A 17,114-nucleotide genomic window follows, 5' to 3' on the forward strand; every position below is an offset into this window, starting at 1 on the left:
TGTTCAAGAGGAAGTGTATTCATTACCTCACTCATGTAACTGTAACCCTCTGTATAGTATCTTTACAATAAAAAATTTAAAAAAAAAAAAAAAAGTAAGGAGTCAATTTTGATTTCTATATAAACTTCAAAACCTGCAATGTCCAGACAAGTCCTGTTTGATGTCTTGTAAATAGCTTCTTAATACTGGTTTTTGTAAGTGGATCCCCCACCTTCTTTAAGTACCCTTCAGGCATGTGTTTGATGTTATCATATACTGAGAGGACCTAATTTTCTATGGAACATATTGACAATAGAGTAGTATCATGAAAGTTCTCTGTTCAGCAAATTTGCAGTGGCCCTAATCAAAATGTTTTCAATGGCATACTAATTTTAAAAAAACAATGCTTATTCATTTAATACTTTCAAGAATCCATTAAGAAAAAAATGAATTCATTAAGTGACTTGAAATTGGAAAAAGCAGCCTGGAACTTGGGGGAGATGGCCTAATCAATATACCATAGTGTACAAAGGGTTACCTTGTCTTCTCAGGTCAGACATATCTAATACTTACCAGTCACCTATACAACACATGGATATGGATATGAAGTAAGTTTACAGGCATGAGCCACCAGCACCTAGCTAAATGACAGCTTTTATGTATTGTATATTACATTTTGTTTTATGCTGGTACTGGGCTTGAATTCGGGGCCTGACAGTCTCTCTTGTCTCGTTTGTTCATGGCTGGTACTGTACCACTTGAGTCACATCTCTTTTGCTCATGGCTGGTACTGTATCACTTGAGTCACATCTCCAGTTCATGGCTCAAAAATCTGAAGGCTTCAGTCAAAAGTTGAGTGAGCCCACTGCTTTGAACCTCTGGTGATGGCAATGTGGGGAACACACTGCAGAGTAAAGTTTGCATCTATAATGGGGAAGCAGAAGAAAAAAAAGGAGTTGCTGGATCTCTTTACTCCCTTAAAAAAGGCATGTCCTTCTGGGTGCCAGTGGCTCACACGGTAATCCTAGCTACTCAGGAGGCTGAGATGTGAGGATCATGGTTCAAAGACAGCCTGGACAGAAAGAAAGTCCATGAGGCTTTTTACCTCCAATAAACTACCCCAACCTGCAAAAAAAAAAAAGCTGGAAGTGGAGTTGTGGCTCAAATGGTAAAGTGCTAGCCTTGAGCAAAAAAGCATAGAGGTAGTGCCCAGGCCTTGAGTTCAAGCTCCAGAACTGGCTCACACACAAAAAGGGGAAATGTCCTTCCCGCAATGATGTAAGACCTCCTACTAGGTTTTCTAAGGGTACCACCACTTCCCAATACTATGACCCTAGGAACACTTTGATTTTTGTAGGGTGCTTAACTATCTAAGCCACAGCAATGATTATGTATAAAAGGTTTAATGTGGTTATAATATGAAAAAATAATAGTTTAGATAATAAAGTCTAGAAAAAATAAAACTACATGCATTTATTTTAACAGTAGGAAAGAGGGGTTGAGGTTGGTTGTACGTTATAGTTCTATAGTACAGCATTTGCCATGTTAATGTATAAGGCCTTGGGATTAATCCTAGCACTACAAAAAGCATATGTAACAAAGAGTGAACAAATGCAGCAATAGTATTTACTAGACATTATGTTGAAAATGAACTATATAACTTGTGGGTGGGGACGAGACACAAAAACTGGGAGAGAGCAAGGGAAGGTATGATACTGTCAAAAAAGAAATGTATTAGTTATCTGACTTATGTAACTATAACCACTCTGTATATCATCTTTATAATAACCATTTTTTAAAGTAAAAGTATATGTAGCTGGCTGGGAAGGTAGAAGAATGGTATAAAACTTGATCTGGGTTCAAAACCAGTACCTAAAGGCAGAGGTAAAAAGAAGTATTTGCAGCTATATTGGTATTATCAGTGCTATCAAAATAAACTGTCATGCATCTAGTTTATTTTTGCTAGTATTTCATCTCATTAATTATTTTATAGAAATATTTTCCTAAAGAAAATCAATGTAAGTGTTCCTAAAACCCAACAGTATCATCTTCATTGTTGTATCCTCAGTAACTACCACCATACAAAACATATCTAATTCCCTAATTATTCATTAAATGAATGACAAGTAACAAATCTCAGAATCCTTCCTCAATGATTTATACTAAAAAAATTGTAATTGCCAAGTGAAAGGGAAGAATTAGTATTTGTCTCTGAGTATAAATCCAAACATAGTTTACTGTAAACTATAGGGTATGTCTGCAATCCCAACGCTTTGGAGGCAGCAGCAGGAGGATCACAACTTAGACAAGTGCAATGTAGGGATGTTAGTACACATCTGAACAAACTCAGGGGAGAAGGACATTTGAGATAACATTTTAGGAAATCTGAATGCTAACATGTATTAGATAATACTAAAACTTTGAATATTAATATATATTGAATAATATTAAAGAATTTGTTTTGAGCACTGTAGCTGCATGCTTAGCAATCTATGTGCAAGGATTTGGTTTCAATGCCCAGCACCACACACACACACCCAAAAGCATATGTTTGCTGCTTTGTTAGTGGTAATGACATTAAAAAACAAATAAAGGAAACCTCAAGAGGCTGGAGCACTGAGTAGGAGAGCACTTATTTAGTAGACCTGAGGCCCTGGGATCAATCCCTAGCACCAGAAAAATAAATAAATAATAAGATTACAAGAAATACATATTGTAGTATGTATTTAAGAGACATTTAGGGAAGAAATTATGTCAGATTTCAAATTAACTGAGTAGAAAAAAGGATAGGGAAGTATGTGGACTATAAGCAAAACAAGGCATATTGATGTGAAGGCCATATACTGATATAGTTAAAGTTAAGCGATTATAATACTTACTTTTCTTTCTTTTTTATTATTATTTTTTTGTTTTTGTTTTTTGGTTGTAGGGCTTGAACTCTTGGCGCTGTCCCTGAAGAGCTCTCTTCAGCTCAAGGTAAGCGCTCTACCACTTGAACCACAGTGCCACTTCTGGTTTTCTGGTGGTTAATTGGAGGTAAGATGCTCATCGACATTTCTTGCCCAGGCTGGCTTTGAACTGAGATCCTCAGATCTCAGCCTCCTAAGTGGCTAGGATTACAGGCCGGAGCCTGGCTTCACTTTATTTTTGTACATGTATAAAATTCTTAAAATAAAATCTCAAACGGAAAAGACCATGTTTTTATATTTCAGAAAACTTGAAGGATGTAAATTCAAAAAATAATATAAATGGGGGAACTGGTGGCTCACACCTGTAATACAAGCTACTCAGGAGGCTGAAATCTGAAGATCACAAAGCCAACCTGAGCAGAAAAGTCCATGAGACTCTTAGCTCCAATTAACTAGCAAAAAGCCAGAAGTAGAGGTCTGACAAGAGATACAGCCTTGAGAGGAAAACAATGGAACTAGGAAACTTGAGGGGATAGATGGGGGAAAATGATGGAAGGGATGACATTGATCAAGATGAAATGTACTCATAAATTGACATGTTGAATTGAAAGCTCTTAATACAATTGCTTAAAAATAATTTAAAACTTAAAAAATTAAAGAGAGTTTTTAGTGTTTATTTCAGCTTGAAATTAAGTAAAAGAAATGCAGAATTTCAGAAAAGCTGTAAAATACAAAATTAACATCATGTAAAAATCAGTTGTGTTTCTACAAACTAACAATGAACAATTTGAAAAGGAAATTAACAAAATAATGTTGTGTAATGAAGCATCAAAATAATCCAAACTAGGGCTGGGATGGTGGCTCAGTGGTAGAATGTTTGCCTTGCATACATAAAGCCCTGGGTTTGATTCCTCAGCATAACATATGCAGAAAAGGCCAGAAGTGGCTTTGTGGCTCAAGTGGTGGAGTGCTAGCCTTGAGCTGAAGAGCTCAGGAATAGCACCCAGGCCCAGAGTTCAGGCCACACAACCATCAAAAAAGAAAATAAAATAAAGTAAAATAAAATTTAAAAATCCAATATAGGGCTGGGAAGGTGGCTCAGTGGAAGAGTGCTTGTCTTGCATGAATGAGGCCCTGGGTTTGATTCCTTAACACCACATAAACAGAAAAAGCCAGAAGTGGCTCTGTGGCTCAAGTGGTAGAGCACTAGCCTTGAATTGAAGGGCTGAGGAACAGTGCCCAGGCCCAGAGTTCAAGATCCATGACTGACAAAAAGAAAAAAGAAAGAAAGAAAAAAAGAAAGAATTCCCAAATAGCCAGGTGCAGTAGCTCACTCCTACAATCCCAGCTACTCAGAAGGCTGAGATCTGAGGATGGTGGTTCAAAGCCAGACTGGGCAGAAAAGTCTGTAAGACTCTTATCTCCAATAAACCACAAGAAAACTGGAAGTAGTGCTGTAGCCTAAGTGATAAGAGTGCTAGCCTTGAGCTGAAGAGCTCAGGGACGGTGCTCACACCCAGAGTTTAAGCCCCACGGCTGAAAAAAAAAAAAAAATCCAAAATAACTCACAAGTAAACTTTTCCAAGGAGACAAAGGACTTATACACTGAAACTAAAAAATGTTGCTGAAAGAAATAACAGCAAACACTGAAAATATACAGAAATTTGATGTTCAAGGATTAAAAGATTTAACATGATTAAGATGTCAGTACTCCCCAGTGATCTAGATTCATATAATCTCTATTAAAATTCAAATGCCTTTTTTTTACAGAAATGCTGTCTGTTCTAAAATTCATGTGGAATCTCCAAGCACCTGAATAGTTAAAACAATCTTGAAAAAGGACAAAATTTGGAGGCTAATACTTCCTAATTCTAAAATTTACTACAAAGCTACAGTAATCAAATCATTATGGTACCATCATAAAGACAGAGCTGTGGACCAGTGAAGAGAATGGAGAAGCCACAAATAATATGTGACTTTTAACAAGAGTGTAAAACCATTCAAAGGTGTAAGTTTTGTTTTGTTTTGTAATAGCCTATTCTCTATAACTCACGTGATCCACAGCAGACATTGGTAAAAACACTACAGCTGCTTCAGAATAACAGCAAATAGCTAGTGGGAGGTAGAAATCAGGAGGACCACAGTCCAAGGCCAGCCTGGGGAAAAAATGTTCATGAGATCCCACCTCAGCCAACCTAAAACTGAGTGCACTGGTGTACTCCTGTCATCCAGCTACTAGAAAAATGGAAATAGGAGGATTATAGTCTAGGCCAGTCTGGGCAAAAAGTGACAACTTATCTGAAAAATAACAAAAGCAAAAAGGGTTGGAGGTTTGGCTCAAGTAGTAGAGTGCTTGCCTAGTAAGCTAATAAGCACAAGGTTCAATCTCAGTACTACCAATAAATAAAAATAAATCAATAAGAGTAATAGGAACTGATACATTTACTGTGTGCCAAAACTTCCAAATGTTCTACATATATGGTTATTTAACACAGAAGTAAATATAATATTTTATAGATGAGGAATATGAAGCACTATAAAGTTAAATAATATATTCAAAGCCACCATGCCTATTTAAATTAGGTAATGAAGATAGCTTTTAAGCTCTGGGAATTTAGTCTAGAATTTATGGACTTAGCCATGTCTCATGCTTCTTCAATACAGCACTATATGAATCTACTCACAATCAACAGAAATAGGAACTCAAAGTGAAGGTTTTAGTTAATTCTAAAGAGGAGGAATCATCATCGTCTTTGGTATAGTACATACTTTTGGACTTAAGTACTTTCCTAGTATCATATCCTGGCTATTTCCCTAAACAGACTGCCATCTCCTAGTCCATTTCTTCTGAGAGACACAGAAAACTTTCTATAATTTCTTTTATTTTGGTACATTTTTTATTGTAAAAATACTGTACAGAGGGCTTACAGTTACATGAGCAAGGTAATGAGTACATTTCCTATCGAGCATTGTTGCTTCCTCCTTTTTTTTTCCCCTACCATCCCTTCCTTCCCAGCTGCACAACTACCTGCCCCACACGCTATAATTTCTTTTTTTTTTTTTTGTCGGTCGTGGGGCCTGAACTCTGGGCTTGGGTGCTGTCCCTCAGCTCTTCAGCTCAAGGCGAGCGCTCTACCACTTGAGCTACAGTGCCACTTCCGGTTTTCTGGTGGTTTATTGGAGATAGGAGTCTCATGGTCTCTCCTGCCCGGGCTGGCTTTGAACCGCGATCCTCAGATCTCAGCCTCCTGAGTAGCCAGGATTACAGGCGTGAGCCACCAGCGCCCGGCTATGCTATAATTTCTTAAATACATTCAAGCTCTTATCTCCCAACTTTTTCATATGCTGTTATCTCTACTCAGAAATTCCCTCTCTTCTTCTTCTCACATATTTATAGCCTAGCTATAGACTAACTCAACTAAAAAGTCTACTCTGATAGTAAAGCACAGACACACTCTAGTTCTTCCCTTATGTTCCAGGATAACAGAGTATGTTGCATTAAAATTTTGTTATAAATTCCTTTAAACTTGAATGTTGTGTCTTGAGCCTGTAATCCTAGCTACTTGGGAAGAAGAGATCAGGGGTTCAAGTTTCAAGACTAGCTCAGGCTAAAAAGAGGTTCCCAAGACTTCATCTTAACCAATGGCTGGATACTCCTCTTATACCAGCTACCAGGGGAAACCCAATGGCTATACATAGTGACATATGCCTGCCATCCCAAGTCATGTGGAGAAGCTCAAGTAAGATGGTCCCAGTTTGGCCAGCCTGAGCATAAAGCAAAAAAGAACCAATACAAAAAAAGTGTTAGACAATAATTAAAAACAAATGTACTCATTAAAAAAAAAAGTGTTAGAGGTGTGGCTCAAGTGGTAGAATGCCTGCCGAACAAGTGCAAGACCTTGAGTTCAATTCCCAGTACTGCCAAATGAAAAGAAGAAATTCCCTTAAAATTGGGATATGATCCCTCTTATTCATAAAGTCTGGCACACCATAAGTACTCAAAATAGATTTCTTATTTTTTACATGACTCCACATACACTGTGGCTTGCAAGGCTACTTTTGAGGTTCATAATTAAAAAATCCATTAGTAAATGATAAAGCAATTATTCTTAGGTTCTACCAAAAAAAAATTACCACAGGAAAATTCCAAGACAATCTCACATACTATACTTTAGAATCAGGTTGCATCATGTGTGTTTTTTGTTTTGTTTTTGTTTCTTGCCAGTCCTGGTGCTTGAACCAGCCTGGGCACTGTCCTTGAGATTCTTTTGCTTAAGGCTAGACTCTACCACCTGAGCCACAGTGCTATTTCCAGCCTTTTCTGTACTGAGGAATTGAAACCAAGGCTTCGTGCATGCTAGGCAAGCACTCCACCACTAAGCCACATTCCCTGTCTGCATCATGTTTTAATGGCATTGTAATATTAAATCTATGGTTGTGATGAGAGATCAAGAAACAATTGCAGGATTGGAGAAAGTTCAGTGTTACTGACCAGTCCACAGGAACAAATAGATTCCCGAGATTTGTCAGATATTTTTATATTTACAAATAATCCTGAAAGTAATTTTACAGCAAAAAATTAAGATGAGAAATTATGTAATTTAACTCAGAACACAAAGCAAGTAGGCACATAAAATTAGAACTGAAAGCTAGCCTTCCAGTCAACAAATTCTAGCTCCTTTCACCACCCCAATAAATGTAAATAACTACAAGTTTAGAATTTCTGAAGTAGCTATTTGCAGTTAGAAGTAACAACTCATCCATACAAATAAGTCACATAAAAATGACAGAAAATATCCCTTAAAGATAGGACATTTGAACCTAACAGAGGTCATTTCTTTCTTCTATAAGATATGTAATACTAAGCCAGATGGTGGAGGCTCATGCCTGTAACCCTAGCTAATCACTAAGCTGAGATCTAAGGATCACATTTCAAAGCCACAAATATCTTATTTCCTATTAACCAGCAAAAATTGGAATGAAGATGTGGCTCAAGTGTTAGCAAACCAGCCTTAAGGGGAAAAGCCAAGCAAGAGCTCAAGGCCCAGAGCTCAAGCCCAGTACTAGCACCAAGAAAAAAAAAAAAAAAAGGTAAAACTGTCCATCCATTTTTGCTGTTAACATCCCAACAAAACACTGACATGTTTAAGAAAAGATTTTACCTTGTACTTCTTTATCATGATACTCCTTTAGTTTTGTCCAAAGTTCCTTGAAGTCATTAGATATATCTGCAGAACTAGGGCTTCCACAATTGCTTCCAGAGACATTCATCTTGTTTAGTAGACTCCACACTTGTGGTAATGCTTTCTGGCCTTTCCTGTTACATTATATAGATATGAAGTTGTCTTTGGATAGCTGAAATGACAGAATGCAACATAAATAAACACTACTGTGCTGTTAAGTTTCTGTTATTTATCTACAATCATTTGGAGAATTTTGGAGAGGAGGGGCAAAGTGAGGAAAGAAGATAATAATGATGAGAAAACCTATGATTTTAGTTATTTGGCCTTTATGTAAATTTTCAGGCAAATTTTCTTATTCCATCTAGAAATGAAAATTTATCTAAATGATGTTAAATTATAAAGGACTCTGATATTAAGAAACTTGATATATAAAAGACCAGTGGCTAGACTTGATCTCATAAGCCTTTAATCCAACACTTTGAGGCTGGAGACCAGAGGATTGAGAATTTGAAGCCCACCTGAACTATATAACAAGATCCTGTCTCAAAAACAAAACAAAAACAAAACGTGAAGTATAGAGGGAAAACATTTGGCTTTTATGCTCAAGGGGGCTACTGAGGATGAAAAAAAAATTTTTGACTTTTGGATTGATACTGGAAAACAGAAAATATTCTTAAATATTCCAGATTTCACACACACACACACAAATACACACACACGTGTGAAAATCTACATATACAGAAACATGTCATAAAAGAGCAAGACAAGCTGTGGAACTGGTGGCTTATTCCTATAATCCTAGCAACTCAGGAAGCTGAGATCTGAGAATTGTGGTTCAAAGCCAGCCTGGGAAAGAAAGTCTGTGAGACTCTATTATCCAATGAAGCACCAAAAAAGCTGGAAGAGGAGTTGTTGCTTGACTGGTAGAGTGCTAGCCTTGAGAAAAAAAAGCTCAAGGATAGTACTCAGATTCTGAGTTCACGTCCCAAGACCCACACAAAGATAGATAGATAGATAGATAGACACAGACAGACAGACAGGAAGGAGAAGGAGGGAGTAGGAGGGAGAAGGGGGGAGAAGAAGGAGGGGAAGTGGGGTAAGGAACCAACAAGACAGTTTTGACATAGAAGGATCTGTATATCTTTCTGAGAACAGAAGTTAGAGACAGACATAGTAAAGATATATGAATAAAGAAACAAGGTGATTAGGTTAATACTACTTTATGCCTCTTTCAAACTAAAGGAGAATAATTAAGTTACTTATGTAGCACTTGAAAAGTAACAGGCTGGATTAATTAAAGTTCTAATATGTGTTCTTAAACTAATTGATTAGCTACCATTAAAAGTGTAAAACAAGGCAAGAATACTACAAGTTTCAGGTCAGCCTGAGCTGCATAGTGAGACTCCCTGGGCCAAAAAAAAAAGTGGGGGTGGGGGTAAAATTACCAGCAAGTTTACTAAACTCAACCTCTGACATCTACCCCAATAATAAGCCACTGTCAGCAAGTGTTCAAACTGGACTTGAGTCTCTTGCTAACCTTATATTGAGGTACTTGATGAAGAAGGTAAAATAAGCAAGAAAATTTCTAAACAAATCAAGAATTTGTATGTAACCAATTGGTAACCAGTAAGGTATTACAGAAACAAGTATACATTTTTATTGTTTCTAAAAAAAAGCTGCAATTAAAACCTTTTAAAATAGCAGAACTGGGCATAAATGGCTTTCAGATCTTAGAAAATTATTGTCAGTCTTTCATGTAAAATAATGACCTAGTCTTTTGTCATGTAAAATAATGACCTAGGCTTTTGTCTGTTGTAGTTGTGGAGAACATCTGGCTCTCAGACCATATAAGGCCCGTGACATTACATCACTTGATGTGTAACAGGACAGACATGTCAGCTTCTCCTCAGTCTGTAGCCAATCTGCTGGTCTTGATTATTTTGTATACCTAGTAAGGATGTTGTAAATACCAAAATGGTCCTTAGCAGAAAAAGGTTCCCCACGCCTAAAGGAACATATGTGTGTATTTAAAGGTAAGCCAATATATTCTCTGTAACTGGCTTACAAGTACTCAGCTAAAACCAACATTTTGTTGGTTGGAGGGTGGGACAAGAGGTGTGGTTCACAAGCTATGAGTAAAAAAAGCTGAGCAAGAACTGGGAAGCCCTGAGTTCAAATGACAACCGGAATCATCATACACACACTCACAAAGGTGCTAGATGGAAAGATGAAACAGCTGAGCTTTGACAATTACTGAGTTGAGTGAACAGTAAGTATACGTTCTAATCCCTTGTGTAAAATCTATTTTAGTTTTTTTTTTTAAATCTTTTTCAAGACAGGTACCGGTGGATCAGATTTACAATCATAGCTACTCAGGAGGCCAAGATCTGAGGATCCAGGTAAGAAGCTAGCCTGCCAAAAATGTCGTGAAGCTTTACCCTCCAGTTAACCAGCAAAAAGCTGGAAGTGGAGGTGGCTCAAATGGTAGAGTACCACCAGCCTTGCGCTGAAAAAAGCTAAGGGACAGAGCCCACGCCTGGAGTTCAAGTCCCAGTACTGGCCCGTGCACGCATGCGCACACACAAGTACTGTAAACGAATTCTTCTTAAAGAAATGTCGCTATCTTGAGGTGCTCAAAAGAACAAAAATGCTTTACAACTAGAATTTAAGAAATTCAATATTAGTCCATCGAGCTTGCCAAGCCGGACTCCCCAGACCCCTTCCGCCTTCTCCGCAGGATCCAGAACATTCTGTGGACATCTTTTCGTCTGGGACCGTTATTCGCTGCACGACTGCCAAGTCGCACAGCGCGCCCCGAGGCTAGTGCACCAGGAGGCCCTTCGGCGCGGTGCCCGAGCCGCCGCGCAGCTTACATGCCAACTGGTGCACAATCACACCACAGGTACTCTCACCCAGGTGAGGCCAGCGAAACGCACGGAAAAGCCGAACCTCCCTCTCAGCAGCCACGCCGAGGCGCCGCGGCGGCTCTCTCTCCAGCTCGTTCCTCATCAGCCTCCCCTCAGGTTTGGCGCGCGCGCGGCACCGGCTTAAACGCTGTGGAGGAGACCGCGCTGGCCAACGCGCGCCCTGCGCGTGGCGCATGCGCGGATGGGCCGGGCGCTGCCAGGCGCGTACCCCCGCCGGCGCTGAGCTGTAAGCACTGCACGGTCCTTTGCCCTAGAACTTACCTCCCGGCCAGCCTGCATCCGCGGACGCAGCCCGAGGGCCTGGCGGTTCCCGCAATCCCGGAAACAAAAACCCTTTTGGGCCAAACTCACAGCTGCAGACCGGAAGTAGCTGCTGGGACCTCCAGCTTCGCGGAGGGGGGAGGGGGGGGAGGAGAAGCCACTGAACTCACGGCTTCCAAAGTGAGATTCCCGGAAAGTCCGGGAGGGAGGCGGATGACCTCTAGGGTGGCGAGGAGATGGACAGCTCGCGGCTCTCTTTGGCCCAGTACCCTCGCCAGACAGCCGGGCCCTTGGCTGGAGTAGCCTGTGCCTCCCGGGTGGGGGGGGGGGAGGCCGGAGGGCGGCTAGCCCAGCCCGGCTAAGAGGCAGGCAGCCGCCCTCGCCCCACCTCACGCGGGAGTCCTGCGACGTCACGTTACGTCACGCGGGAGTTCCCACGGCGCCACGCCCCTTTCTGCGACTCCGGAGCGCGCGCGCGAAGGCTCGGGTGTGTGAGACCGCGCCGGACCCTGGGCTGTGACGGGGAGAGATCTGCGCGGCGAGCCTCCGTAAGAGCCTGGCGACCGTAGTCGCGTTTCTGAGGTGCCCTGGAGAAAAATGGAGAGCTTCAAGTTCGGGGTGTCACGCGCCAGTTGTCTTCGCTGTCTGACTCAGGCCCACTTACCGGAAAGCGGGCGGGCGCGAATGACCCGCGCTACCTGGACGGGATGGGGCGCGCGTCCGCCTGACAGGCCTTTCAGCCTCATAGGGCCGCGCGCCCAGAATGAGGTGTTCCTAGATTAACCTGAAACAGGAAAGAACCCCAGTGGCCGATATTGTCTGGTGGTCCAGCATCCTGTGATGATGGTTCCGTTGTGTTGGTCTCGGTGAAGCTTTCCTTTGGCTGTGGCTGCGGTTTGATATTCGAACTGGCAGGACCTGTTTATCTCAAGTTTCAAGCGCGCTTCAGAGAAGCGGTGTTTAGACCATTAGAGATCCTACCCAAGAGCGGGGAAAGTCACCATTTTTTTTTTGTATGTGGGCTTTCGCCTCCTAATGGTCGCACTCTAGCTACCACTTCACCTTTTTGTTGGTCATTGAAGATGATCTCTAGGACTTCCTGCCCCCAGCTGACTAGTAGTCGAGACCCTGATCGCAGCCTTCTGAGTACTAGGATTGCAGATGTGAGGCACTAACGCCTGACCACAGTATCTTTTAAACCAGCCCAATACTCCTGTAATATTTCTGTTTACAAGGGCTTGGGATATTATAGGCTTAAAATCTTAGTAATGCTTATAAAATCATAAAGGCTAGGTGTAAAAGTAGTTTTTCCACCCATTCTAGATCTTAAGGATTAATAATGTATCCTAATTTAATTGGGGAGGGGGGGTACTTGAAGAGTGTTAGCCTTGCGACATTGTATACCAATACCATATCAATGTATCCAAACATTAGTATCTTTAAAGAAGGTCTGCTGAACACTGGTTATCTTATTACAGTGATTCATTTCCCAGTTTTATAACTTTCTTCGTAACACATTTTAAAACAAATGGATAAAAAATGATGATGCCTTTTCTTTTTCCTTTTGTGGAGCCAGAGATCCAACCCAGGGTCTCTACAAAGCACGGAGCAATGTCCCCAGCCCAACTTTGCCCTTTGTAATACAACATAAAATACATAATTGGCAGAGTGAAGCTTGTATAAATGTTTATAAGAGAAATAGGGAACTGTTAGGGCAGACCTAACAAACTGGACTATAAATGTTGGAAAGAATCTAAGATCAGTGTTACATTGTTGAAAAAAAACCTTAGTTGTAGTCTGCAGAAAAAATATCTGAATAGAAACCAATTCTTTCCTATTGCCTTATAATCCATTTATGCAAATCAGAATCCAAAGTATCCTAGATACTTCTCTCCTTTTCAATTTATCACCAAATCTTGTTAATTGTATTTATTAGGCATCTTCTAAATCCATCTCCTTGTGTTTATCACTATTTCCATTATCTCAGATACTACTACCTTTTTATCTAATCTAGCTAGACTACTTTCTGTGTCCACCCTACTATACCTGTTTTAAATCTTTCTTCACTGGTATTGAGGAAAATATTTGAATATTCTAATTTGGTGCACAAGTCTAATTTTAAATTATGTATGTGTATTGCTAAAAACAATAAAATTGTATATAGTCTAATGAATAAATTACAGGATTTGGAACCAGATCTCCTAGTATTGAATCCTGCCTTTAGTAGCAATTCCTGAAAGAATGTTCTTGGACTAGTTGCTTACTTAATCTGTGTCACATTTTTCCTGCAAAATGTGAATTATAATAGGACCAACTTCATAGGCTATGAAGATTGAATAAATATATGTAAACCTTGTAGGACAATGTTTAGATTATTAGTATATGCTTGATAAAAAGTCTATTTGTTAGGCCAGGCTAATGATACAGCAAGCACTTGAGAAGCAGAGACAGAAAGATCATGAGTTTAAGGCCTGTCTGGGTTACATAGTGAGTCTGAGGCTGATTTGGGCTACATAGCAAGTTCCTACATTTAAAAAATTAATAAACTATTTACTATTAGTACTTCTGAGCTAACAGACTGAATATTATATTTTAAAGAGATTTTTAAGGAATGAAAGAAAAATGTAACTGAAAACCTAATATCTTCTCCCACACCTTAAGATGGGCCCACTTTGAGAGATTTTTGCATACACCTATTAAGATCCGGAAAAGTAGATCTGATCATGTTGCTATGCTGTACAAACCCCTCAGTGGCTTTCTGTTCTTCTTGAAAGCCCTATGGTCTACTTCTACTATCTCTCCAGCTTCATTTCTGTTTTCTGCTCTTAGCCTCACTTGCCTTTTCTTTATTTTTTTCCTCTTTTGTCAGAGACTGGGACTCAAATTCAGTATATAATGCTTATTGCTCATTGACAGCCATCCTACCACCTGAGTCATGCCTTCAAGTCCAAAACTTGCCTTTTAGTCTGCATGCTGTTGCCTTTCTCTGGAATTCTCCACCAAACCTACCTCTACCTCTACCTTTTGCTTATTTAGTCACTAATCATATTTCAATAATCTCTTAGTTGCTTTTATAATACCCTGGACCTTGCTATCATACACCTTTTTTTTCCAGTTTTAATTAATTCAGTTTCAACTTTAATTCATCATGTTTTGTTCACTGTTTTATCCTTTTTTATCTAGTAGCTCTATAACCCAAAGCCTGTCACAGAATCAGTACACTAGATAAATAAATGAATTCTACATCCTTTGACAGATTACTCTCTCTGGGTTATTTTTGTTGTTTATTTTGCTATTTTGATGTTTGTTTTGTTATTTTTACTTGAAAACCTTTGGATACATTAAAAAAATCTTAGGTTGCTGGTTATGGTAGCATACAACTATAATCCTAATATTCAGAAAGTAGAAGCAAGAGCATTGAGAATTTGACTCTCAATACACACACAACAACAACAAAATTAGCTTATGTTATTTTATAATCATCTTTTTAACTATGGAAATAGTGATCATAATCATAGCTGTTTGTCCTCAATAAAGAGTTTTAGAATCTACCATGGGAATAAATTATGACATCCCAAAGATCTGTTAAAACAACAACAAAAATAAGTCTTTATCGGACTGGGAATGTGGCTTAGTGGGAGAGTGCTTGCCTAGCATGGGTAAAGCCCTGGGTTTGATTCCTCAGTACCACATAAATAGAAAAAGCCCAAAATGGTGCTGTGGCTCAAAGTGGTAGAGCACTAGCCTTGAATGAAAGAGCTCAGTGACAGCACCTAGGCCCTGAGTTCAAGCCCTATGACCGGAAAAAAAAAGTCTTTCCTAGAGAAGTTACTCTGAACACTTCATAATATGGAGTTTTTCATATTTTGTGGCTTAAAACTACTTTTCAAATGTTTTCAATCTTGGCATGCTTAGAAAATGAATACAGAAGATAGGCCCTGGTGGCTCACACCTGTAATCCTAGCTGCTCAGGAGGCTGAGATCTGAGGATCAAGGTTCAAAGTCAGCATAGACAGGAAAGTCCATGAGACTCTTATCTCTAATTAACTACCAGAAAACCAGAAGTGGCTCTGTGGTTCAAAGTGGTAGAGCACTAGCGGTGAGCTGAAGAGCTAAGGGATAGTGCCCACATCCAGAGTTCAAGCCCCATAATTGACAAAGAAAGAAAAAGGAAGAAAGAAAGAAAAGAAAAGAAGAGAAAGTGAATACAGATAATCTCTGGCTCAGGACTACTGGATTTTTATTTTTTTAACTTTACAATAGTGTGAAAGCAATATGTATTCAGTAGAAACCAAATTTCCAGTTTTGGCTTTTGATCTTTCTCCAGGCTAGCCACAGGCTTTGGAATTCTCTGTTGTGATACTGGCCAGCCACAGCTAGGTACAGCTCTGTCAACACACACACACACACACACACACACACACACACACACACACACACGGTACAGCTCTGTCAACACATACACAGAGTTGATAGGTACAGCTCTGTCAACACACACACACACACACACACAGAGTTGATACTATACCTAAACTCGGATATTCAGTAGATGTGTTTTAAAGGCACTTTCCATTGAAATTGAAAATATTTTAACGTCATCCTGGGTTTATTAGGATGTAGCCCCACTGTAAGTAAAGAGGCACCTGTACTTGTGTTACATACTGTGGTGACAGAATAAAGCTACTTCCATGCTACAGAGGTTGCAACTCCAGTCACCTCATGCTCAGCATTGCCATCTTCATAGCTGTGAGTATCTGCATATCTATAACCCATTGGAAGTCCCCAGTTGGTACACTCAATTTTAAAACTGTGGTAAAATGGCTAAAATTTTTAGAAAACTGTTGTAGCAGTAAAAGCCTAGAATTATTAAAATTTTGGAACTCAAGTAAAGCACCAATCAATGAGTCAAAGCAAGCCTTAGATACCAAGTTTGAGTTCTAATTTCCAACAACAAGAAAAAGCTGTCTAACTCAAACCATTTTATAGATTAAACTTAATTTTACAGTCTGTGTTGAGCTCCTATATCACTGGGTAGCTAAGTATTGCGAGGGAAAAAGAAATCACCTATCAGGTTAGACTGATAACACTAAAATTACATGGCTTTAAACTTCATGTCACCCAGTAGTTAATCCCTAAAATAGCCTTTGTTTAGATAATTCTGTTTCTTTTGCTGTCTTCCAAACCTTCACTACATTCCTCAAGCTTCTTTGTATAGTATTTTCACTACAGCTGAAAAACTAGTTTGATTAAATGAGACAACTGAGCTCAAACAAATGCTAGCTTTTAAACTTCCTTTTTTCCTTTTTCAACCCTGAGAAGTAGGCAGGCCACATTGCATATTAAAAATACAACTGTAATCTAAATGCTTCACACCACCACATTTCATCTACCTGATATCAGTCACCAATCACCTCATCATCTATCAACACCTTCCATTTAAAACATTGCCAGGGGGGCTGGGAAGGTGGCTCAGTGGTAGAGTGCTTGCCTTGCATGCATGAGGCCCTGGGTTCGATTCCTCAGGACCACATAAGCAGAAAAAGCTGGAAGTGGCGCTGTGGATCAAGTGGTAGAACACTAGCCTTGAGCTGAAGAGCTGAGGGACAGCGCCCAGGCTCAGAGTTCAGGCCTACAACTGACAAAAAAAAAAAATAATAATAATAAAATAAATAAATAAATAAATCCCCAAACTCCACAATTAAAAAAATAAACAAACATTGCCAGGGGGCTGGGAAGGTGGCTCAGTGGTAGAGTGCTTGCCTTGCATGCATGAGGCCCTGGGTTCAATTCCTCAGCACCACATAAGCAGAAGTGGTGCTGTGGCTCAAGAGGTAGAGCACTAGCCTTGAGCTGAA

The 17,114-nt window shown here is 39.7% G+C and overlaps 1 protein-coding gene across 6 annotated transcripts in view; it reads right to left on the reverse strand.

The window, feature by feature from the left end:
- The window catches only part of Rbbp8 (retinoblastoma binding protein 8), a 73,791-nt gene extending 61,847 nt beyond the window's left edge, over positions 1-11,944 (reverse strand). Inside the window, exons 1-2 of one of the 6 annotated variants that reach the window (XM_013014928.1) lie at positions 11,924-11,944; positions 8,051-8,243 (exon numbers count right to left, since the gene is read on the reverse strand). In XM_013014928.1, coding sequence (XP_012870382.1) covers positions 8,051-8,159 — 109 coding nt within the window. In that variant the 5' untranslated portion in view covers positions 8,160-8,243; positions 11,924-11,944. Of the gene's footprint in view, positions 1-8,050; positions 8,244-10,788; positions 11,142-11,259; positions 11,638-11,923 lie in introns of those variants that run through there. The other 5 variants (XM_013014926.1, XM_013014925.1, XM_013014922.1 and 2 more) reach the window with 5 other exon arrangements.
- Between the last annotated feature and the right edge of the window lie 5,170 nt (positions 11,945-17,114).

This window comes from Dipodomys ordii, unplaced genomic scaffold (assembly GCF_000151885.1).
Source record: "Dipodomys ordii isolate 6190 unplaced genomic scaffold, Dord_2.0 Scaffold25, whole genome shotgun sequence".
Taxonomy (NCBI): domain Eukaryota; kingdom Metazoa; phylum Chordata; class Mammalia; order Rodentia; family Heteromyidae; genus Dipodomys; species Dipodomys ordii.